Source organism: Adiantum capillus-veneris, chromosome 1 (genome assembly GCF_014529385.1).
Source record: "Adiantum capillus-veneris isolate H3 chromosome 1, ASM1452938v2, whole genome shotgun sequence".
In the NCBI taxonomy this organism is placed as follows: domain Eukaryota; kingdom Viridiplantae; phylum Streptophyta; class Polypodiopsida; order Polypodiales; family Pteridaceae; genus Adiantum; species Adiantum capillus-veneris.
In genome coordinates this window covers 137,750,063-137,775,486 of record NC_140931.1, presented here as the reverse complement: position 1 = coordinate 137,775,486, position 25,424 = coordinate 137,750,063, and the positions used below count along the sequence as shown (strand labels likewise).

The 25,424-nt window shown below is 41.6% G+C and overlaps 1 protein-coding gene and 1 pseudogene across 1 annotated transcript; both read right to left on the bottom strand.

Moving 5' to 3' along the window:
• Positions 1-6,846: 6,846 nt before the first annotated feature.
• On the bottom strand, positions 6,847-10,355 carry LOC147465653 (uncharacterized). The gene is made up of 6 exons (XM_086512044.1): positions 10,198-10,355; positions 9,684-10,007; positions 8,184-9,251; positions 8,022-8,101; positions 7,782-7,853; positions 6,847-7,688 (listed from the first exon to the last, which is right to left on the bottom strand). Exons 1-6 carry the CDS (start codon positions 10,351-10,353, stop codon positions 7,244-7,246), a joined length of 2,145 nt encoding a protein of 714 aa, XP_086368170.1. The 5' UTR covers positions 10,354-10,355; the 3' UTR covers positions 6,847-7,243.
• An 8,059-nt stretch (positions 10,356-18,414) lies between these two features.
• On the bottom strand, positions 18,415-19,570 carry LOC147465652 (uncharacterized; annotated as a pseudogene).
• Between the last annotated feature and the right edge of the window lie 5,854 nt (positions 19,571-25,424).

Genomic DNA, 25,424 nt, shown 5'->3' with positions numbered 1-25,424 from the left:
GAGTAGGTGGTAAGCTTTCCATTAAAGCTTGAGAAAGAGAGAGAGTCTTCTTTGCTTCACACATGAGATTGTGTGAGTGTGTGTGTGATAATGCCTTGCAAAAATCAGCCCCCTCTCTCTCTTGGTCGACCCCCCTTGCTAATTGTTCACGCTACAATCCTATTGGATCTCCCCAGGCCTAGCCAATGGAAATTAATCACATTAGTGATAGCCTTCTAACATGTGTCCCCCTTTCCCCTTTTGTGAGAGATTTAGGTAATTAATAAATGCAACTAAACTCTCATTGGACCCCTTTGCCTCCTGGGCAATAGGAATCAGGCAAGCCATTGGGCTGCTGAATGCTCATTGGACCCCTTGGGAGACTGTCCAATAGTCTTCTAGAGAGATTAATTCTTAGTGGTTCTTTTATTAAGTGTTTTTAAATTAATTAAACTAGTTTACTCTAGTCTACTTCTCATTGGTCCACCTCCAAGGCCACCATCCAATAGGATTTGAGTACACCTTGTGGGCATCTGGGCTAGGGAGCTGACATGTGTCCCTCTTTCCCCTTGTGTACAAATGAAGCTTGTGACTGTGTGTGTGAGGTTCTCTCTCATCCCCTACTTGCAAGGCTCTCCCCCTCCTATGTAGGGATTATGAAGACTTTTTGTGACACACACGAAGCATCCAATTCCCCTAATGTTTGACCTTTTGACACAACCTTTGAATTTTGGAACCTTAGCATTTTGGAAGTCTTAATGGGCTGAACCTTAGGGTCTTTTAAGCCCATTGTTTCACATTGCTCTTTTGCAGATGGTCCCCCCTTTGGATCCCTACTATGGCCGGTTTGCTAGCTTAACCAATATTCTAGCTTTTTCTCCCCTGGCACTTCCCAATATTAAATGATCAGTTTAACATGAGAAAATCATTTAGGAGAATTAGATATTGGTTATTATGACACGAGTGAGGTAGCGTATGTAAATGGGTATGTCCAAAGCCGAAAGGGAAGCCTTGCTCCCTATAAGTACTCATGCACTGTTATGGTGCGCATAGCGAACACATACTTGTGCCAATTTACAATGGCATATCAAGAGAACGTCAACCTTGTTGAGCATTCAAAAAGAATCGACGTTGTTGAGTTGTACAATGTGTCATATCTGCTTCACTGGATTACGTAGACGGAGCCATGCTCCAATGATGTCTTGAAAAACTCGTCGGAGCATGCGTGCCGACAATGGGTGGATCATATCCATGTCTCAGTACATCATGGAAAAACAGCTTGCCTAGAAGCCAAGCTCTGCAATGTGCTTCATCGCATCTTGGCATTGCAGGAAAGGGTGGTCAACCTTGCTGAGGACTTGTGCCACCTTTATCAAGGCATGCAACAGGCTGTTCCAACCATCATGAGGTTTTCAAGCATCACCATGCTCTGACCTTTGCCATGCAAGAAACAAGTACTCACTCAAGCCTTGCTTGATTGTGAGTGGTTGTTGGACACCGTGTGTTCGAAAACAAAAATATCATGTTTTTGGTAATGTTGACAAGCCTTGCTATAACTTAACACAAGCCGTGCTTGCCTGAAATGTTGTGCCAACAAATCATATATGCAAAAGCCATATGTTCATGCAAGTCTTAAAATATATAATCAATCATGCACGTCAATCCATAGAAATAAATGAAATGGACCAAGCTAGTAACAACCTTGTTGTAATGGCAATCAAGCCATGCTTGATAAATTCCAACCAACCCTTTGGGCGATAATCTATGCCTATGTTGGAATGCCCAAACCTCAACAAAATTTATGTTATTGAACAACCATTACAAAATTGAAGTGGAAACATGAGTACCTGAAGTCTTACCCATAATGACAATGTCTCTATGCGTTCCGTATTGTGTTGGCTCCCTTTGAGCACTCCTAGCATATCTCTTGTCAAGGCTTTTGGATTTTGAAAGCGCACCAAAAGCAATTATAGGCGATGAGCACATATGTTTTTCAATAATCACCTCGCTAATGATCAATTATGTTGTCCAATAATACCACGTCGATTATTGTTCGAAGGTACTAGATTCAGACGGTCGTTGGAATCCTCAAGTTGAATTCTTCCCGGCAAATTTTTTTGTAATCTCAGAAAAAAAAATTGTAATCTCAAAAAACACTGAAATTTTGGCCATTGAAGGTATCTCCATATCCCCGCAGTCACCACAATGTCTCCGTGACGAGCGTGGGAGGAAACTGTGGGTGCCTTCCCTTATGCCATTAAAAAAGGAACCTAAGGCCCTTGACCTTGGGTGCCCGCTATGTGAAAGCAAAGCAGCTTGGGCGATGGCATAGCAGCAGCGTGTCGCAGAAGATCGGAGAGAGAGACGCTTCGCGGGGCTTGCCCCTGCTCGAGATGGTGATGCAGCAGGAATTTCTCCCCTTGTGCTCGCAACCCCGGAGATATCTCTCTTGCCTGCTGTGTCACACTGTCGACCCATCCCCTCCCCGACTAAGGGTGCTTGCCCACGGTCGTCAAGCTACCTCCCTTTGCTTGCTAAGCTGCCATGCCCGCCAATGGGGTATCTCCGGCCCTCCTGTTTGCCTGAACATGCAAAAGCATCCCAAAAGCTCATGAGCACCATGCCCTAGTCCCCAAAACTCATGGCTTTGATACCACTGTGATACCTTGGGACTGCCTACCTCGATCCTCCACCCAATCTCCCTTTATAGGCCTTGCCCCTAGGATCCCATCTCCATTAGCAGTCAGCCGGTCCTTGACCTCCAGGGTGACCCTTGGCCTGACACACGTGTTCCATTTCTTATATTTTTTGGAGCGACTAGAGTGTCAACTCTCCACCATACTTTTGTATGGAACTTTTGCATGATGTGCATTGTATACTTAGCATTTTCACTCAGTGACACTTCATGGCAAGACAAAATGTTTGACTATTCACATTGCTTTTATGTAGCTTGATTCAAACATTTTCCTCCAGCTTGCACAATTGGACGACACCCATAATACGTTTTCCTCACTAGCGCATGCTCAATATCGATCATTGTATCTATATATCGATTGGACACGCATTTCTTTTCTAGAAGTTCTACAATTCAATTTATGTATTGCAATACTCAATGCACTTTGTACATGTTTACTTTATTCCTAGGTGGTTTTGTAGCACAAGGACAATCCTTTACCCGATCATTTTCCTCCTCAGATATGTTTTGTACTAGGTTCTGTGATCTACAGCCAAGACTCCTTTCTCCCTCCTCGACTGTTACAACATCTCTCTCTCTCTCTCTCTCTCTCTCTCTCTCTCTCTCTCTCTCTCTCTCTCTCTCTCTCTCTCTCTCTCTCTGAAATAAATGAAAAACTAACTACGCTTGATGTAGAGTAAGATTGGTGTCTCAAAGATGTGTCCGTGGTCTAGAGACTAAATGGACGATATTACTAGGCTGAATGGCAATTCTACAAACAACTACCAAAGTAGGTTAAGAAGTAGGGTTTAAGTAGATTGATTAAGGTGCAACCCTTTGCTCGATTCAATTACCTCCTTTATTAGCCCTCTGTTGTATAGTGAGCACTATAGGACACAACTTGCTTCTTCCAAATTCTCATCAAGGTGCAAGTTGAGCTATTGTTGTTTCCTACTAATTGCTTCTACTCATCCGGTCGTGTTCCACAACAAAAGCCAAGGCAACAACAATCACAACCAACTAACCAAGTAACCAACTGTGCTCCAAAATATATCTTAACACGTGCGGAAAATGCCCACCAAATAAGATTAGTAATACAATGAGGAAAGAGGCGCCTTTATATAACAATTTGGGGACCTTAAGTTTCCTTATCCACAAACAATCGTGTCAAGTAAGTAAAATAAATACCTAAAAGTTAATAAATAATGGGATTGCCGTGTCATTCACTTGAGATGCATAAACTTTAACAAAGACATGCTTGGCAATTCTTTAAAAAGCTAAAGAAAGATCGAGAATGAGAATAGTGAGCTGATGAAGAGGGGAGAGAGGAGCTGGAAGTTGATGGCTATTTAGTGGTGGATTTGGAGGGGGAGAAAACTTGCTCAAAACTAGCTCCGTAAAAGTGCCCTTTTTGCAATCCCCCAAATGCCACGAGTGTCCTTTACAAAGCTTACTCTAAGCATCTCCAGTCATCTCCCTCTGAAGCGTTTTATTATTATTGCGCCAAATATGGCTAGCGTCGTCTCTCATGCAAAGAGCCGATGCTGGCCCCCGGATTGTTTGAATGATGGTGCGCCTTGGCTAGCGTTGCGCTTTATGAATACCCACCTCGGTGGGTCCTTTAAGAAGGGGCAGGAGAAGAGATGCCAATAGACCAATTTGACGAGGTTCCACTTAGACTACAGAAGGGCAAGGTAATAACAGTAAACAGGTTACTACGGCTTAAAGAGTGCGCCTTAAGAATGGATTTTGAGGTGGTTCATTGGCCATTGCGTACTCTCTTATATCCCCTGGCTCCAGATGATGTTGCTTCCCTTGCAATCATCTGAGATAAGATGGTACAAGATGACCCTTTTCCTTGTGAATAGTACCTTTGGTGGGCAAGTACGTTAAGTTTGAGGGGCCTCACATTACCGAAAAATGTTCGAGGTTAGCCTCATCCCTAACCAGGAGCCTGAAGGTACAAAGACATTCCGCCTTCGAGGTGTAGCTGAGGCCTATGACCGGTTTGACCGCCCTGACCTCAAAGCGCCCAACATAATCCGACAAGCCCAGATCCTTGAGAAGTCCATGGTCACCCCAATGATATTTTCGGTTGCAAACGGCATTGAGGGGTACCAAGAGGTCATGATATTACGATACATAAAAATAATAGAGTCGAAAAGGAGGGCACGACAACAGGATCCTAAGCGGCACGGGAAGATTGTGCCCATTCATTTCTTAGTTTCCTTCTGCATGGGATTTCATTAACCGGGCACAATACGGGTGGAGGGAGGTGACTAATGACTCATAGAATAGAGGAGGAGCCACCAGGTCCATGTTTGATCCCCCTATCATTTTAGAGTTTTAGTTCCGCGACCTTCTGAAAACTGTGGGTGCCACCTATTTTTCCAGAAGGGAGAACAACGTCTCCCAACAGAGAAAGAGCGGAGGGTTCTTAGAGAAGATTTAGTGGGAGATTGTGCAGAGACAAGGCTCTACATCCCAGAGGATCTATAGGGCTGGAGGTGGGTTCACTCCCCCACGGAATTGTCCTCATAGATGTGGACGACCCCCTTTGTTGCGCGCAATTAGAAACTACCTTGGGGATGCTAGTCCCTTTATATAAGAGAGGACTCCTTTGGGCAGCCTTCATCTTTGGGGATGAGGTATTCTCCTCCGGAAGAAACCTATTAAGGGTGGTTTGTGTTCAGCAGGCACCCATGTGGAGTATTTTTTCAGTGGGAGAATAACCATCCTAGGAGAGGACCGTGACGTATATAAGAGAACCCCCTTGGCCAGGGTAGGCGCTTAAGGGTACCCAATGGAACACTCTGTACAGTACAGGCAGGTGATGACTAACTGGGCTATGCAAAAGGAGACCCTCCTCTTTCAAGTTCGCTATCTTTGCAACTCAAAAAGAAACTCGACCTATTGAGGATCCTTGAAAAGTGAGTAGAAGAACAGGCGGGCGAGGAGATAAGAGGAACATCCAAGTTGGACCTCGAGCTAGACGCCCACGTAGAGGCGTTGCTGGCTGGCCGATCTAAGTATACCTGGGTCGTCTATCCAGGCGGGCGAGGAGATAAAAGGAACATCCAAGATTGACCTCGAGTTGTACATGGGTCGTCTACAGGCGGGCGAGGAGATAAGAGGAACATCCAAGTTGGACCTCGAGCTGGACGCCCACGTAGAGGCGTTGCTGGCTGGCCGATCTAAGTATACCTGGGTCGTCTATACAGGCGGGCGAGGAGATAAGAGGAACATCCAAGATTGACCTCGAGTTGTACCTGGGTCGTCTACAGGCGGCGTCTACAGGCGGGCGAGGAGATAAGAGGAACATCCAAGATTGACCTCGAGCTGGACGCCCACGTAGAGGCGTTGCTGGCTGGCCGATCTAAGTATACCTCGGTCGTCTACAAAAGGGAGTTTCTTTTTTTATTTTTGGAAAAGAGTGGAAATTGAATTAAACGAGAAGCGAAAACAAATACATAGGATAGCACCCACACTGAGGGAGAGGAGACAACAAGAAAAAATTACGAGTCCATTATGGATTGTTTCATCCTAGCTCTATGTCTAGAGTAAAACAAGGTCAGTTTAGAGCCCCATTGTTGCCATCTAAAAGCTTTCTGAGGTTCTGATTGGGTACCTTGAAGGATTTGGGCATCCTTAACCTTCATCATATAGTCTCTAATGAGCTCTTAAGACAAATCATCACTCTTTGCAATGCTCGACTTAACGCATATGTCATATATGTTGTACGCAAAAAGTTTTTCTTGAGCTTTTACTAGATGTGGTTTCTTGAAATAAATTTATTGTAGGAACACTAATTATTCTTAGGGAATGCATAGTGCAATTTTCTCTACAGCTATGAAATCACCCCTGTTTGCATCTTAAAGGTATGTTGCATAATGCAAGAGCCAAGTGTGGGGTACACATATTCATGATGAGATTGTTAGAATGCCCTTGCCTGGCATGGCAATACTATGGATGTGTAAGCCAAGTGTGGCCTATTCACATAAACAAGCACAAAAAATGCCTATAGAATGTATGCTCTCATTGTGCATTGATTGTAGGCCAGGAAGCCCCACTGACTTACATTGCTCTCTTGAGCACCCCTCCACAAACACTTGTAGTAACAAGTCTAGCTAGAACTGCCACTTTTCCTTTCTGAAATTTACCTTCAAATCCAAACTAAGGTGGGAAGTTTGCTCAAGCAAGGTAGGTTAGCTTTATCCGTGTGATATAGTGTAGAGGCTAGTCTTCTATTGACTCCAATCTAAATCACTCAATTAGGAAGTGAGACAAACTTGTGCATATAAATGGCTACAAGATAGTCCATCATCTTTACAATTTAGGATGAATTCAATAGTCCTCCAATTGCATGGGACATACAATCATGTGTGTCAAATGAAATGATGCTGTATATGTATGACCTACATACATACATATATAGAGCACATTACACTCAAATATATGAAAGCTTGAATGTGTAGAACATACAGACAGAGCACATATCCATATGTAGAACAAATAACACTCTGTAAAGCAGAGCATACATATAGAGCCCAGATATGTGTGTAGAACATATGAATTAAAGAATGGATGCTGTCAAGCTCTCAAGTGAGACCCATACTCATTCACCTGGCGTAGAGGCATCTTCAGTATCTCCTCTTCAAGCTTGTGATCCAAGCTGGTCATGTCTTTCGTCAATCTCCTGACGTGCCTCTGCTGTGACAACACTTTGCTCTTACTTTTCTCTACATTGGGTGACATTGGCGACTCCATATTTGAAACAGGGGAGTTCTCATCCAGAGTTGTAAAGCACTTGCTAAAATCTGCTTTTCTTCTAGGCAGAAGATGCTGCTTATTCTGATGATACTGCTCAAGCGGAGATGGCACTTGCATGTTCTCGTCATTATGAATTGACGGCGATGATGCCAAAGCATGCTGCTTATCTCTTCCTTTACCAATCTTTTGCATTTCCTCCACGTGCTCTTTGAATTCCTTTTGCACCACATTCAGTACAATGTCTCCATACGTTTCACACCATGTCCTGTTTTCATTATGATTAGATAGAATGTGAAAATGATGAGATAACATACATAGAACTGAACTTGGCCAGAAAATGATTTCGTTAAGAACATACTGAGGAAAGAACTTCTTCAGGTCAGCTTTGTCCATGGGTAGCTTTGTTGCAATTGCATCGATTTGCTCATTGCTGGCACAGAGATTACAAGTTAATCAATAGAGATTACAAGGTAACCAAAAGAGATCACAAGCTAATTAAACCATCGTAAGAGGAGCACTCTTAAGCTTCAATCAGCCATTGTAAGTTATGAGACACAATTAGTTCAAGGAATTATCTCGTGCTGGTTGGTACTCATACCTGAAAGTTTGGCCGGTTTGCCCTTTGTTCATCTCCACACGGATACGAGAGAGCTCATTCTTTATATTTTCGCCTAGAACCTTATAGGCATCACAAAAATATCATCAGACCATACTCAGAATAAAAGGCATGTCTGTCAGGGTAAGTATGTTGTATGCTCACCTTGTCAATGATGAAATCAGAGGAAGCACCCTTGGGATGGACTTTTTTTACATGTTTTTTGGTGAAAGGGCTCTCAAATCCACCGCTCTCCACAGTCTGAATCTGCCTATCTGAGATGCCATTGCCAGCCTCACAGCTGGTTTTCTTCTGTATGCATGCGACGTTCTCTTCTTGTTCGAACTGCAACTTCCTTGGAATACGTAAAATATCCAGTCCCCATTTGCTTCCCTTCACAACAGGAGAACTCCTCTCCTCTTCCCCATCTGTGTTATGTGCCTTGGAAGCCTGCGACACCAATGCTTTGGAGCTCTTTTCCACGTCTGATTGCATGATCTTCTTTGACATTAAACCTGTAAGCACAGTTCTTAGTCTGCTTGGTGTTCCTCCACCAGGGAACTTGCTACTATGCATAAGGGAGGACTGCCCCAAAAGGGGATCAGCCACGTCGGGTGTGAGATTGCATTTGGGTGAAGAGGGTGGACTCATGAACCAGTTGCAAACATCTCCATCTCTGTGTTCATCTCCCGATGATGCCACCCCCATTGCAGGTAAAATCACGTCTTGATTGTTAAGAGAAGCAGGAGACTCTGTCGTTCTCTGCTGAAAAGCTTGTTGAGGGGATGGAGGTTCCCGAACAGGGCAATGCTCCGGTCGCAGAAAATCAAGGGCATGGGGAACCTTCGGTGGAGTGGATTCCTTATCTAACCTCATAAAACCATCTGAGGCTTTGCCACTTCCACTGGCAGTCCTGTTAAAGCGACGCACAGCACCCATCACCTGCTTCAAGGGAGAAGGTGATGCAGGTTTAATGGTTGCATCTGATTCAGTCTTGCCTGTAGGTGTTCGTGAGATGTCAAGGTCAGCCACCGACCGTGCCTTTGCCCTTCTAGTTGATGACGTTCTCACTATACCTTTTGACTTCACCATCTTTGCATCATTAGCAGTGCTGCTGTCGAAGATGAAGTCCTCAGCATCAAGAATTGCCCCTTGGTCTGCCAATCGAAGGATTAAAGGCTTTTTGGAGGCGTGGTACTCATTCTCAGAAATGCAAGAGGCAAATAAAAGATCCTGTGTAAAAGAGAAATATCAATCCAGCATTCATACCACAGAATAAGATTAGATGGCATGTGTCAGCCAAACCGCATAAAAGCACTTCAAAATATAGCATTCATGTGCATATACTGAGATAAAGTGCGTCAGCCTTTCCTCAAAACAGGATTCATAGCACAGATTGAGATGGCATGTGTCAGCCACACCCCATAAATGCACTTCAAACTCACAAAGCCCGAATGCCCTTCGTTGCACAAGCACAGAATTAAGTGCTGAGCAACATATCAATCAATACATGTACTCGGATGGTATGCATCAGTCTTTTGTAGAAACTAGAAAAAACTTTGTCAGCTTAAGCACCATATTTATTGCTGAGATGAAATGCATATGCAACCCTTGATCATTATGCAGAAATGCAAAACTGCAAGAAAAGAAAAAGGGAAGGCTTACTTGTAGAAAGAGAAGCTTGTCGCGAGTGAATTCAGGCCATTCTCCATCCGGGTGCATCGATTCCAGGAATGTCAGAACCTGACTCTTGGAAGATGCAAGCTGCTGCTCTGATGCAAGGCCTTCCTTAGAGAGGTAAAGGAGGTGGAGGAGGCGATGAAACATGTCCTGCTGCCACTTGAGATTATCAGAATGCTGGAGAGCCCTTTTCGATGCCAAGCACTGCATCAGATCAGGCTCTGAGCTGGGGGGCTGCTGCGCCACATAGGAAGCACATCGCTGGATGAATGGAGTTATGTTGTTGTGATAGAGCGAGGAGGCTCCGTCCTGTATTCCCATGGCAAGAGGTTTCAACATTATGCGTGTGTGCGTGTGTGTGTGTGTGTGTGTGTGTGTGTGAGAGAGAGAGAGAGAGAGACAATCTCAAAGAGGAGAGAAAGAGGTGCGCGTGTGTGTGCAGAGAGAGATGCGAATGCATAGCACACAAATACGCGCACAAATGAACAGGGGCCTTCACCTGCAATGCTGCTGCCAAGCCGCTAGAGTCCATTTCCCGTCTGGCTTCTGCAGGCCCGTTGAGTATGCTCGCGCAGCTCAACTTCTCAAGTCGGGTAGAGAGGAGAGGGACATGTTTCGTTTTCTTATTTGAATGCAAATTTGTATCAACGGTCATTTGTAATGTCCATGCATGATGTAATGGCCTAAATTTGTCACAAGATTTGGTTCCAAATATTAACTCCCAAAGCCTCTCTAAGGGGCCTCCCCCATAACCCTCTCAAATTTCGATGTACCTCCCTTTTGGAAGGCCCTCCAACGAGTGCCCCATAAAATGAAACCAGGTTATTGCTACACATCCTCCTCATGGTAGCTAGGACACAAGGCTTCAAAAGGGGAGGTCCTGTGTTCATGTTCATGTTTTGCGGTGGGGGTGCATTTGCCTCCTACATCACATTTGCTTTTTGGGTCGAGTTAAAATTCTACAAGTTTAAACAAGTTCATCATGTGACCCTCTTGCTCCCAAACAAACTTTTATCCCATTCTCATTCGCTCCTCTTATATCAATGGGGTTCCCCTTGTGTGTGTGTGTGTGTGTGTGTGTGTGTGGGGGGGGGGGGGGGGGGGGGTTGTTAGAGAGAGAGAGAGAGAGAGAGAGAGAGAGAGAGAGAGAGAGATGTCGCATGGAGGGTCCATCACAACTTTCAGGCAATTACACATTGTGGTATGGGGAACACCTAAGATGGCCTTGTGAGACAAAGGGGAGGAGGGAGTACAACCTAGATCTCCTCCTCAACCGTAGATCTTTAAGCATAGACATTAGATGGTGATAACCCCTCCCATCCAACCATATAAATAGCCATGCTAAAATATGGCCCATTACTTGTTAACACGTGGCTCCTAGCAGCTAAGATCCTATCCTTGGGCCTTAGCCTCTATTATCTATCATTAGACCCTGTTTGAGGAATATTTTTTGCCGTGGAAAAACAATTGGCAGTCCAAATCCATTGATCAATAGTGTCGCTTCATCTAAGTGACCCCTTTGACCCGTTCTCCAATAGTCCACAGCCTCCTCACCCCAACATGTTGCATGGACCAACTCAGAAGTCCGCTACGCACCTTCTGTCTCCTATGTAAGGAGCACTGGTGTAGTAGGCGGACCAATTTGCAGACAGATAGTTAGAGAAAACAAAACAAATCACCATAGCTCACCTATGACTTTAAGTTGTTCTCATTCAAAGGATTTAACATTTCAAAAAAATTGAAGGGAGAGAGAGAGAGAGAGAGAGAGAGAGAGAGAGAGAGAGAGAGAGTTGAAAATGCTTCACTCAAACAATATTATCATTAAAATTGAAGTGTTCTTTTTTTTTTTTAAAGCAAAACTCACAATTGTGAGTGAATTATATTGAGCAGCCGTAAAAATTACAAGGTTTTGTCATGCTCATGTTAAGCCATGACAACATCCAAGAATCATAATCACAACGGCTATAAGGGCAACCACTCCCACCGATGGCCAAGGTTTGCCCCCGGTATTCCGTCTGCTTACAACAAGGCACAAGTAGTCCTAGACCAGTCCTCCGAGTGATGCTTGCGCCCGAGTGCCCATATTGGCACTTTGCTTTCTTGTATAATTTCTGCAAAGCTTGCCACCTCAAATCCTCCTTCAAACACACGACGGTTCCTTGTTTGCCTTACATTATGAAAGAAGAAGTATCTGACAATCTGAGACGAGGAGTGCAGGACTACCTGAGTTTTTACCTCCAAAGCATAGGTCAGTCTTGAAAAATCTAATTTTCCATGTTCTCTGGACCCACTTGCATACTTTCCCTGCGAAGTGTTCTTGATACAGCATCAAGTTTAGTAAATGTCTAAGGTCCAAAATTCTCCAAATCTTGGTACACTTGTTGAGGTGTTTCAACCCGGGTAAACACTCTCACTAGATATAGTTTGTGATGACCTATAATATTAGGCATTGCATTTAGAGGCCACTCAAAGCTAGCAAACCAAATGGTGGCCAGAATTTGAATGGAATCTTCGTGGTGATCAAAGGAAATATGGTAGTATCCAAGCATATATGTAGTGCACATACTACAATACAAAGATATCTCATACGTGCCAACAAAAACATGCGGAAGCCTGCAACATTATCAACAAAGCGTGATTAAATTTATCAATTCCAAAAAAGACAACTCAACAAACCAATTTAATATACCTATAAATTTCATTACCTTAACACATCATAATTTTCTAACATGAAAATTAATTTTCTTATTGATGATCATCCACCCAATTGTAATAGATCTGCTGACTAACGCCACAAAGCATAAACTCAAAACAACAAAAAATAGATATATAACACAATTTTTTTTACTTTTGCACAGATTTTGGTGGCTCGCCAGCAAAGTAGGACACAACATAACTGCAGTCCATTTGCAATCACAAAAGCTTTACAACTATTTGCAAGAAATTAATAAGCACAAATCTCTAAACATACAATTAGCGAGACATCAAGTCATTCTGTATAGACAATATTGGTAGGTTTTCCACAAATTGTTGTAGTGTCATTCTATTGATCTATTCACTATCATCAACCACAATTTTGACATTGATACATACAATTATCCATGGTGGCTAGACACAAAAGAAGCCATATAAAGTCTCAAAATTCCAAGAGTTTGTCATTGTGACTTATTGAATGTCATTCCAAATGCAAGCTTGATAGGGAACTTGTTACCATTTATTTGTGGTGGTGATGTGTGTGCACACACTTAGGACTACCAAGGCATTTTTTATCTCACTAGGAGGTTTTTCCCCGTGCATTGTATATACATCCATTCATTCTAGGACTAACTTATCTTTCCATTGTGCACTAAGCCATAAACTCGATGTTGTGCACCTTGAGCTTCTCCAAGTTGTGTGTGTTTCCCCACAACCCTATTTCCAACAATTGGTATCAGAGGAGGTTGAGTCCTCTCGGGCATAGTTGTTAGCGTCACCAGCCTGTGCCTGCTCACTTCCTCCAATTTAGGTGACCTTTGGTGAGCGCCAACAGGTCAACAAATTTTTTCAGTGATCTTGTAGAGCTCGATCTGCTCAAAATTTTCTTTCGGGCTCATTTTGGCCTCCGTTTCCACCACAGGCAGTACTGCGCATGCTTTTTTTTCCTTTTGTGTAGAATTTCTATTAGTGCAATTTTTTGCATAAGGTCCCTTACAATCTTCTTTGGGTTGTGCTATGTAACACGTGTTAGTCCCGCATGGTTACTCCTCTTTTCGGGTAGTTTTCACTGGCCATGGCTGCCAATAACACAGATGTATTCAAGATGTTTGTTGTGCTGACAATAAACTAGATGGAGAAAATTACCCAATGTGGGCTTACATGATGCAACATTCTTCTATCAAAGGGCGTTTGGAATGTTGTGCAGGGCATTGATGTACGTCCGGACTGTGTGGATACAGGCTTTGTTGAGGATGTTGTAGGTTTTGGTGGCAGGATTGATGTTGCTAGAGCTGTTTGCCCACAGTTGATGAGCGGTCTCGTTGGGATGTTAGAGATGTGCAGGCTCATGCATTGATTGCATTATCTATGAAGTGCACTATTACTCCTCACATTCGTTCAGCAAAGTCTAAAAAACAGGCTTGGAAAGTTTATGTAACATAGCCTCGCGGTTTTGTCATAAAAGGACAAGAAGATAAAGTGTTCAAATGTAAGAAAGCTTTGTATGGGTTGAAGAGATCTCCCCGTGCTTGGTATGGGAAAGCTAACACTCATTTGGTTAAACGAGTCCAACAAAAAACATTTTGTATGTAAAGCATGAGGGTGATGCATTTATCATTGTTGTTCTATATGTGGATGATTTACTGATTACTGGCCCAAATGAGACACATATTCCTAAATTTAAGGCTGATTTGAATGCTACTTTCAAGATGAAAGACTTGGGGCTATTGCGTCATTACTTGGGCATACAATTTAAGCAATGTGATGGTGGTATTGACTTGTGTCAAACATGCTACATAGAGACATTGCTATGTAGACTCGAGGATTGCAAACCTATTTCTACTCCCATGAAAATAGGCTTGAAGTAAAGTCTTCATGATGCTAGAGATCTTGCCGATGTCACTCTTTACCAGACTGCTATTGGATGCCTTATTTATGTATGCAATTCACGGCTTGATATTCAGTTTGGACTCTCACTGGTCAACACATTTATGCATAGCGCAGGGTCTCTTAACATCATTGGCAGGCTATCAAGAGGATTTTTTGCTATTTGGATGCCACTTTACATCTTGGCTTGTTTTATCCCAAGGGGGGATCATTGCAGCCAGATTTACATGCTTTTTCAGACTCAGATTGAACTGGTTGTTATGACACGCGAGTGTCCACAAGTGGTTTTTGCTTCATGCTCGGCATTTCATGCATATTATGGTTGAGCAAGAAGCAACCTACTGTGGCCACTTCCAGCTGTGAAGCTGAGTACATGGCAGTCTTCATAGCTATGCTTGAGTATGCTTGACTGTGTATGGCTCAGATGCCTTATGGATCATTTGGGTGTTGGGCAAGACACTACCAACATCATCTACACTGACAGTTAGAGCGCTTTGACAATTGTGAGGAGCCCAATTTTTCATGCTTGCACAAAGCACATTGAGGTGCATTATCACCATATCATAGAGAGACTCTCAGTAGGAGAGATTAGCTTGGCTTATGTGCCAACAGAGGACAAACTTGCAGATCTTTTCATAAAGGAACTACCTCGTGAGAAGTTCAAAGCTTTCCACAAAGATTTGAGCTTACTCCCCTTTGTGGATTGATCATGTCCTCAGGGTATGACACTTACCTATACACTATGTGCTAGCTCTCGTTCACCACATCACTCTCAGGGGGGCTTTGTTACCATAAGTTTGTGGTAGTGATGTATGTGAACAGACTTAGGACTGTTGGGGCATTGTTTCCCTCAATAAGAGGTTTTTTCTCTTGTGCATTGTATATACACCCATTCATTCTAGGTCTAACTTATTTTCCATTATGCACTAAGCAATACACTCTCTGTTGTGTGTCTTGAGCTTCTTCATCTTCTCCAAGCTATGTGTGTTTCCCTGCAAACCTATTTCCAACAGAACTACATATGCCTCATCACAAATGGTAGTCTCAAAGAGCTTAAGGACCTCAGTATGAGGACTATATCTCCAGCATTCTTATTGGTGAGAATTTTTGCATCTATGAATTTGTCATAGAGCACTCTATATATAAGTCTTGTTGCATTACATAGGCCATGCCTTGGATTCAAATTGTGCAATAGCATGACTGATCCATTTTCTTTTAAGCACAATCTATGAGGTGGAAAAAATTGCAACCAAGGTCTATGCTATTCACAAAAACTCAATGGTATATAAATGGTGAGCTTGATTGAAACAAGTTGATTCGGCATGTATATATTCTTTGCATAGGCCTTGTGGTTTACCCAATCCTAAACTATTCATAACATCAACATCTTTTTTTGGGTGCAAGTATACCACGCTCATTAAAAAAGATAGCAAAATTGTGACATCTAAATATATATAATTAAAAAGATAATGAACACAATTTCCTTCAAGAATCATACTTGAAGACAATATCACTTCATCATTGTAATCATATGTATGAACATCTCCATTGCCAATATCGAGCATGCATTTTCAAATAATCGCTCGGTATCGACAATTGTACAATTTTCCAAACACATTTTTTTAGTGAGGTGAAAAACCTCCATATGTTTCCAGATATAGGAATAGCATAATTGAATGCGTTCAATATATCCTCACGTTGCTCCTTCAGAACAACATGAAAAACTTTTCTAAAATTACCTCCAAATAATATTATCTTCCCATTAAACAAAATATCTTGTTGCATTATGTCCCATAAAGTCGTGCCCAAGGCCTCAAAAGCATGTCTATGGACCATAGGAGCTTTGGAGCTTCATCCCAAACAATCAAGGATGTCCCTTGTAGTACCTCTGCAAAGGCTAATAGTAACCATTATGCTACATGTCCATTCACTATTGATTTAATTGGCATTTTAAACTATGAGTATGCTTTTCCCACTACCAATGGGTAATGATGCAATGATTGAAGATGAGTTGAAGATGCACATGCAAGGCCAATTTGTCATTAGAGAATTTTTGGGGTCTCTTGAGGGCCTTTTAAAGATTGAAAATAAATCCAACGCCACCAATCAAATGGTAGGCACCGTGACAGAGAAATTTTCTTTCATATTATGCATAAGATTTTATTTTTTCTAAGAAAAAACAACTGATAGAAAGAAAAAAATACCTTATTAAAGAAAATGTAATGAATGTAATCTCATGATTGTGATTTGTAGAGTTTCGAGTAAAAGCAAAGCTTTCTTAGATTCTTCTCATTCAAAGAAGCGCTCATAGTAAGGAAACACAAGAGGACTGAGCAAAAACCCGATCTTTTCCTGTTCCAAGTCGATCTTAAGCTCCTCTCTTTATAAAACACTACAAACAACTTCTCTGTCATTTATACTCTTTATAGCTTCTATGGAGAGATCTAGAAAGCCACCAACAACTATTGAGTCTATTATAGTTTCAAACACCCTTGAAGAGCGAAACTAATGGATACCACTTGCAATAACAAAAGGCTCTTGGATGTTACTCCAATCAAGAAAGAGAAAGAGAACGAGCTCAAATGAGTTTTTGGCTTCATGGAAAGGAAGAGTAAAAGACTTTAGAGTCAATGAGAGAAAAAGAAGTGCTAAAGAAGTTCTTGTTCAGCATGTATACATGCATAAAGAACTTACTTAAAGTGAATGGCCGGTCTATCTTTTGATAAACAGACCTAACTGTAAGTTCATTTGATAAACAGACCTAACTGTAAGTTCATTTGATAAACAGATCTAACTGTAAGTTTTGTATTCTACAAAAAAAGTCTTCATTTTATATTTCTTTTACATTGTAGATGTTTAGTTCTTTATGTTGGATTTTTTTTACTTTGCAGATGTTTATCCTTCCTCTTATGAGGAATGGCAATCAGTGGAGTGCATCATTGGTGTTTTCAATGTTTATCATTCATTCATAGGCAACCAACAATATCAAGGGAGGACAAATAGGCAACTTGCTGAATTGGGAGTCTTTTTCTATGATCATTTCTTTCATGTAGGAGATGACCTCTCTTCTGGAACACTAGAGCTCATCTCTTTACCAGCATTCACTAGTATTGATTGGCCTCTTCCAACAAGTGAGATTAGTGAAGCTTATCGTTTAAACTCTTTCATGAATTTCAAAGAGGACTGAAGCCAGGAGTTTCTAGTCGAGTAGTGAAAATCAAGATATGCATGCCCATTCATGTTTTTGTTGATTTCTTTGCGACCAGTGAGACCATCAAATTAACAAATACCATGCTAGTTTGTAATAGTATCGATTATGATACTATTTTGGAATTTTTGGATAAGGGATGGGATTGCAAAATCAATGAAGGAATTCAATGCGAAGTAGATTTGCAATCTGTAAATGTTAAATACATGATAAAATCTCAAAATTTTATTTTATCATTTTATTATCATCAATCTCATAGAGTGAGAGGTGTTTGGATACCACTCGATCAAGATCTTGAAAGCATGCAAGAAAATCAATTGAAGCAAGTGGACATTTGGATGGATGCGTCACTTCAAACAACTATATCAATAGGTCAACAACGTACTCTCTCACAACTCAAACAAGATTAAATTACAGAGGATGAAGTGGATCTTCCAGAGAACTTTATATTTCAAATCAATGGACGAAAGGTAAGATATTTTTACTTTCTACTTTTTTAAAGAACATTCTTTTTTAAAAAAATCAATGCAGATTTCTAAAAGAAGAGAGAGCAAAACCAATTGTGAAAGTCTTCAACACAACTTGATTTACGTAGTTTCCATATGAGTAAGTTTTCTTTACAAAGCAATCAATAGCAAATATCTTAAAATCCAAATTAAACTAGTCTTTTTTATGTTTGATATATGCACTGTCATATTGAATTTTATCCTTGTTTTTTTCACTTTGATCTACTATTTCAGAGATCTTCAAAATTGTGAAAGCTAAACCATCATGAGGTTGGGAGCTTGGTAAAGGGAAGTCACTTGTTTGAGGATCTAAAACTTCCTAGTCAATGTCTTCCAATCCATCATGTGGAAGATATGAAACATCCTCCAAATTCAAATCAACCTCTTCAATGGTGCTTTTTTTCTTTGTTGTGTGCCTTTTCTAGCTTAGCTCTTCCTCTTTGTCTTTGTCAGAGGCCTCGCCTAGACCTTTAGGCTCTTTAGATTTTGACAAGTTCTTTTGCTTCTCCCAGATTCTCATCGAAATTCTATCTACTATATCCTCGATCATATCCATTTTGAACTGTAGCAAGTCAAGCTCCGTGTAATCTTGCATTGGCATCTACAATGAACACTCAACTAATTAAAAAAATTTGCAATACTCTTTGTCAATTTAAAGTTGCAGTCTTTACCTTTTCTTTTTCATCTTCATGACTATATAAACGGCTCAAAATTGCTTTCATACTATAGAGCAGGTACCAACCACACTTGTGACTATCTTGTTGTGTAGGTATCTGCAACATTTATAGCTTCTCACATTGAGAATCCAATTTTTTTCTTTCAAAATATCATTGTAATTCATGACAAAGTGAGTATTTCTTACTCAAATATTTTTATGTGTTGTTTCTTTGAGAAATAAACCTCCTTAGTGGAAAGACTCAATTGTGGCAATCAAGAGGTTTGAATGGCTAAAAAAAAATAAGTTAGCACTTTTAAACTTTAAGAGCATTAGAAAATGAGATCTTACTTTTTGATTTAAGAGTGGATGGTTTTGGGAAGAGAGTTAAAATACAGTGTGTATTTAAGAGTGGATGGTTTTTGGAAGAGAGTTAAAATACAGTGTGTATTTCTCTTTGATGTCTATAATTGCAAGGCTCCAATGTCTCCTATTAAGTCATAAAAAAATAACAAAAATCATTTTGTGAGATATTAACTCAATGGAATATATAAACAGTTTACCTTGAGCAATAAGGAGATACGACCAATCTCACTGTCTCCGGACAATATGTAAGCCATGGAAGGAGTTCTTTTGGAGCTTTTCGTGCATTGAGGACTTGAGAAATTGCACAATCTAGAATGAAAACCTCTAGCTAAAATTGTTCATCGAGTTTGGATTTTATAATACTACAAAACAATTCCAACCATTATATGTATCTTCAAATATATGAACACTAAAATCAAGCAAAGAAAGAAAATTCTTCTTCTCTACTTTTCAACATTTCAATTTCTTCAGCTCTTAGAGCATAGCCTTCTGGATGTCCTTGGTCCATCACAAAAACTTTGACATTGGATCCTAAACCTTCTAGTCTTTTGATCATAAGGTTTTCTCTATGAAGGATCATTAAATGTTGAGCTACAATTTGTTTTTTCAATTTATCTTCTTCCTGTTTTTAAATTTTCCAGTTTCTCTTGATTTAATCTTGTGTCCTTATCATGTGTTATATCTTGAATCTTCACCCTATCTTTAGGAAGCCTTGCCGGAGGAACCAATAGAATATCTCTTATTTTTTTATCTACAAAGATTGGTTCATTCCGAAAACTTTCAAACTTGGCTCTTAGCATTGCGAGACTACTAAAATCTTTCCACATGATAGTAACTCTATGTGCATGAGCAACAAGAATATATGTGTCATTTAAATACTCTATCAGGTAGTCCTCACAAGCTCCTTGAAGACAAGCTAAAGCTATCTCAATCTCTCTTTGCATCTATCACTGATTTGCTTGACAACTCGAACAAATGGAGCTTTTGGTATAAAGAAGGTTACTTTATCTTGCTCTTTTCTTATTTTTCTAAGAACACTTATGCTCTGTGAAACACGTTTCATCGAGATCTAATCAAAGTTTATGCAGATGATTGAATATTGTCTTTTGGTTGGTCCACTCTCCTTGCAGTTTGCTTTGTTCTAGCCATGAGGTTTCCTATAAACAAAAAAGAGAAAGAAAACAAACTATAACTTTAGCTTTTTTTATCATTTTGTTATTCATAAATCTTTCTATAGTAAGGTTCACAAATCATGGTTACATGTATATCTTTGATATCAGAGAAGAGACTTTTTGACTAATAATCATGTATAACAATACATTTTAAGTAGATTCAAAGATGTAAAAACACAAAGTGAAAGTATCTTAAAGTTTTCGTCGAGTCAGTCAGAATGCACCTATTGTGCAAAAAGCTTGAGGCCATTAAGTTTGGAAATGCTTTTTGGGCACAATAGGTATATTAGTTGAACTTGTAAAAATCCCTTTCTCTTACCTCCAATCCCACTTTGCCCTTGTAGTGAATGCACATATTGTGCAAAACTCAATTCCGTTATGATTCAAAATGCATTTTTGGCATAATAGGTGTTGATCCCCCTCTCCCAGAGTGAATGCACCTATTATGCAAAAAAATCAATTCCCTTATGAGTCGAAATGTCTTTCCGGCATAATGGGTATAGTTCAAGTTTCTTATATGTTTGTTTGAACCCCCTCCTCTACTTGCACTGCTTGAGCGAATGTACCTATTATGCAAAAATTTCAGTTCTCTTATGATTCAAAATACCATTTCGGCATAGTAGGTATAGCTCAAATTTTAACCCCCCCCCCCCCCCCCCCCCCCCCCCCCCCCCCCCCCCCCCCCCCCCCCCCCCACCTGCCCCCCCCACCCTCTCTCTCTCTCTCTCTCTCTCTCTCTCTCTCTCTTTCTCTCTCTCTCTCTCTCTCTCTCTCTCTCTCTCTCTCTCTCTCTCTCTCTCTCTATCTCTCCATGTTTATTACTTGAAAGTCTTGTGGCTTGCCAAATAGAAAAATGAAAAAGAGCATGTCTAAAATTCTCTCTATCTTTAGATCACATCTAGTAAAATTTTACCACTTTCTTCATGAAGGAGGAGGTATCACAAACAATAAGATGTCCTTCATTGACCACCTAGGATTAGGAGAGATGGCGGCGGCGGGAGAGTATATCTAGAAACAACAATATTAACAACATGATTCTGGTTCCTTTATAAGGATAATAAGGTGCTTGGGTAGCAACATACATAGATAAGGAAGATGCCTCATTGAGTGGCGATAAAGTCACCACCCATGTTCAATGATTGTCACCTGGCTCTAAATTTTTCACTTTGGGAATATGTGGAGTATGAGCATGAGATGTAAGTATGGAATTTGGAAGGAATCTAGGTGATATATAGTCTCAATCCTTAAAATCCCTCCCTACCCCTCAAGAACGAAAAGTAGCATTGCTAGGCACTAACATAGGATAGACTAGCAACCTCCCCTCCCCCTCTCTACCCCTCAAGAACAAAAACTGTAGCACTGCTAGGCACGAACATCCCTAGACTAATGCCTTCTCATAAATACTCTCACCTATGTCTACTTCTTACTCTGTGTTGTTTTCATTACAACATTACATACCAAGAAAATCCTTTCTATGGATGTAATCGCCAATGCTTTCACATTGATGACCTTTAGCCTTGAGGACTTTCTATGGGAGAGAAATTTCACATGGAGAAAGAGACTCCTATAGTTGTAGAAGAGATGGATGAGGTAGGCATAGAAGACAAATTGGAGATGAGAAGGGCATAGACTATTGCATATTGCAAGCGCTTGGGGTAAATCCCAAGTTTTTTATTTTTATTTTGAAAGACCCAGCGAGTATGTGGGCACATTTTTTGAGAAAAGGTGAAATTTGAGGCATCTTTTCAGCACAACAACGAGACTTGTGAGCGTAATATCCTAGTTCTCTCCACCTATAGCCCCTCCGTTTCTCTAAGCTATATGCCCACTATCTTGTGATCGCCATATCCCGTCAAGGCTACCTACACCCCTTGCCAGTGCTGCGGATTCTACATAGCCACATGTGAGTGAGTGGAAAGGCAATCCCCATGGCCATTGAGTCGCTTTTGTCTTAGGTATTCTGGGAACCTTAGAGCTATGAGCAATCTTAATATAGTTAGTAGGGAACACCAGCCATAGAAAATTCAGAAAGGCTCATTGTGTTTGGAAGGAAAAGAAAAGGGTGAGATATTAGTGTTAAACTTAGTAGAACGAAGAGGTTTTAGAGCTTTCTCTCACATGTGGGTTGCCATGCAATTTTGGTCTCTATCTCTTTGTCCATGCGAAGTTTGTAAAGATCATTCCTCTCTCTCTCTCTCTCTCTCTCTCTCTCTCTCTCTCTCTCTCTCTCTCTCTCTCTTCATGTAATATCTAAAGGACAGAGATCCGTCCCTCCCTCCATGTAATATCTAAAGGACAGAGATCCGTTGACGAGGCGATCCAGGCAGGCTGGAAGGAGGGAAGGATGGGGAGAGGAGCGACAAAGCAGGCCCTTCACGTGAATGTGCTCCATCCTTCTTGTGAGAGGTCGTTTCTCTCTGTTACTATCCCACGGTATTGCTCGTTGAGATCTCTCTCTTTCTCTCTCAGAGTCGCATACGTTGGTCCTTGCTCGTGCTCTCAATGACCTGAGCTTGTGTACGTTGTTGCTGAATCATCTAAGTAGACATGTTGCATCTAACAGAACTTTCCAATAGAAAGTGACAAGTAGAAGACGGGCAAGTGCATGCAAGCCTCCCATCCCGACGGCAAAGCCATTAGACACAGAGAAGATGGGTGGGGAGACTCGTGCATACAAGCTATACCTAAGAGGGTGGATTGTCTGTTAACCTGGGAAAAACCAAGGTCATGGTGTTTAACACCACACCACAGTGGGTCAGGAGGTCAACACCTACTTTTACATATGGCCAAGAGATGGTGGGGATGATAGATGCATACACCTATCTTGGGAAAGTAGACCGGCATTTTCATTGAGGACGCTAGATTGATGAGATCTTATGCAGCCTTGGAAGGTTTGAAGAAGATGTATTCACAGGTTCAGTTTCATGAACCTCGAACAAAGCTGTGGCTTTTTGACACTCTAGTGGCTTGAGCTATGCTCTATGGGGTTCAGATTTTGGGGTCCCTTAGTGGACCCCCATGGAAAATTTTGTAGCACTAATGGATGGAGATGTATGGAGAGGCCTCTTGTCTCTATGATCTCTCGGATGATTTGGGCTAAGGCCTCAATGCCACATGAGATTATTCAAGGTGAGCTAGCTACCCCCCCCCCCCCCCCCCCCCCAGTTGAGGCCCTTACTAGATCAGTTTCCTTCATGCATAGTTTATGGGACTTTCCGAGAGACATATATGCTTGCCTAGCACTTGAGTCATCCCAATAGCTAGCGCTACAAGGGGACACTGCATGTTGGTATGGGCAGATGACTTCATGGTTTTAGTGATCACATGGCTTCAACGTGGATAGACTGCCTCCATTCCAGTACTCCTTGGATCCACCCTCCCTTTCTCTCACACGGTCAAATACCACTAGACTTATACGTCATGATTTGATTCAACTAGATACTAGAAGCATAGTAGGATTTGATTAAACAGGTGTGGATGATGATTTTCAGTATGACTTTTTAGTCTTTTGTTTTTACCCTTTCACTTTACTTCATTTCTTTTTATTTTTGTACCCAGACATTGGTTAGATCCTCATGGATTGTATCAATTTGGTCTCATAGGTCATTTTGGCCTTTTGAAGCTGTTTAATATAACATCTCATTTCATTTGTGTGTCTGTGTGTGTGTGTGTGTGTGTGTCTTTTCGCCTTTTGAAGCCGTTTAATACTAAACATCTCATTTCATTTCTCTCTCTCTCTCTCTCTCTCTCTCTCTCTCTCTCTCTCTCTCTCTCTCTCTCTCTCTCTCTCTCTCTCTCTCTCTCTCGCGTGCGCGCAGAGACGGTAAATGAAGTTAGGGGAGGTGTGTATGTGGTTTTTCTTGTGTGTGTGTGTGGGGTTTGGGGGGGGGGGGGGGGGGGGGGGGGGGGGGGTTTGGGGTTCTACAATGTTAAAACTTATTTTATACTAATGCTTAATTCACAAGGCAAGAAACCCTACCTTATCTTCTCCACGTCTTTGTCTTGCACAACGTCGTCATCTTGCAGTGACGCGTCCAAACAGCAACAACAACAGCACGTTGTCGTCTGGGAGCAGTGCATCTTGCAGCGCGTCATCGTCCAGGAGCAATGCATCATCACATCGTCGTCTTGCAGCACCGAACAACAGCATTGCGTTGTCGTCCGAGAGCAGCGCGTCTTCCTCTTGCAAAGGCAACAGCTCGTGCGAACAGCAGAGGTGGTCGTCCGGTGCACACTTCATCGTCGTCTGCAGTAGAGCACGATTCTGTGAAGGTGTGTATGTGTGTGTGTGTGGAAGAGAGAGAGAGAGAGAGAGAGAGAGAGAGAGAGAGAGAGAGAAATGAGATCAAAGGAACACACACACACACACACACACAGATGTGCACCTATTGTGCAAAAAAAAACCAATCCTTCCGTGGAGGATTGGCTTTTGTGCACAATAGGTGCATCTCTTTTTTTTTTTCTAGATATAAAATTGATGTAGCATCGAAGTTAGGTGAGAGACTTAACATTATACAAAAAGTATTTTTTTAAATGCTTCAAAATAACCTACGAGACCAAACTGACACAATCCATGTGGATCTAATCCAATGTCTGGGTACAAAGATAAAATGAAATGAAGTAAAGTGAAAGTGTATGTGACACGATCTTTGAAAAAAAGAAGAGGAGGAGAATCGGTGTTGATTCTCCTCATGCAATCTACGAGCACTCAATTAAGCATGCAGTGAAGACGTTAGTGTGCACTCTCTCTCTCTCTCTCTCTCTCTCTCTCTCTCTCTCTCTCTCTCTCTCTCTCTCTCTCTCTCTCTCTCTCTCTCTCTCGGTTGGCAACGTGTCTGCACCATCTCCCGCTTCATTGCAACATTGTGTGAGAGTGTGTGTTTGCATGTGACATTTCAATCCGAAGAAGAACCAAAGGAGGCAACAGGCGGCCAAGAAGCAAAGAGAGAGAAGAAGAATAAAAAGCAGAAGAGAGAGAGAGAGAGAGAGAGAGAGAGAGACGATGGACCCGTAATCGCAGAGGGGGAGGAGATTGTTGCTTATTAAATGAGAGAGGCTTTTGTTGACCAGGTCTGTACTTTTAGGGTCGATGCAGAGAGAGAGTGCGATGCAGAGGTGAGGGGACAATAAGGGTACCATGGTAGGGCGGGAGCCATTGGGAGATTGTCATGGCAAGAGCCATGAAGATAAGGGCGACGACAAGGCAGCTGTAGCCATACGTGTAGATCTAGCTGGAGT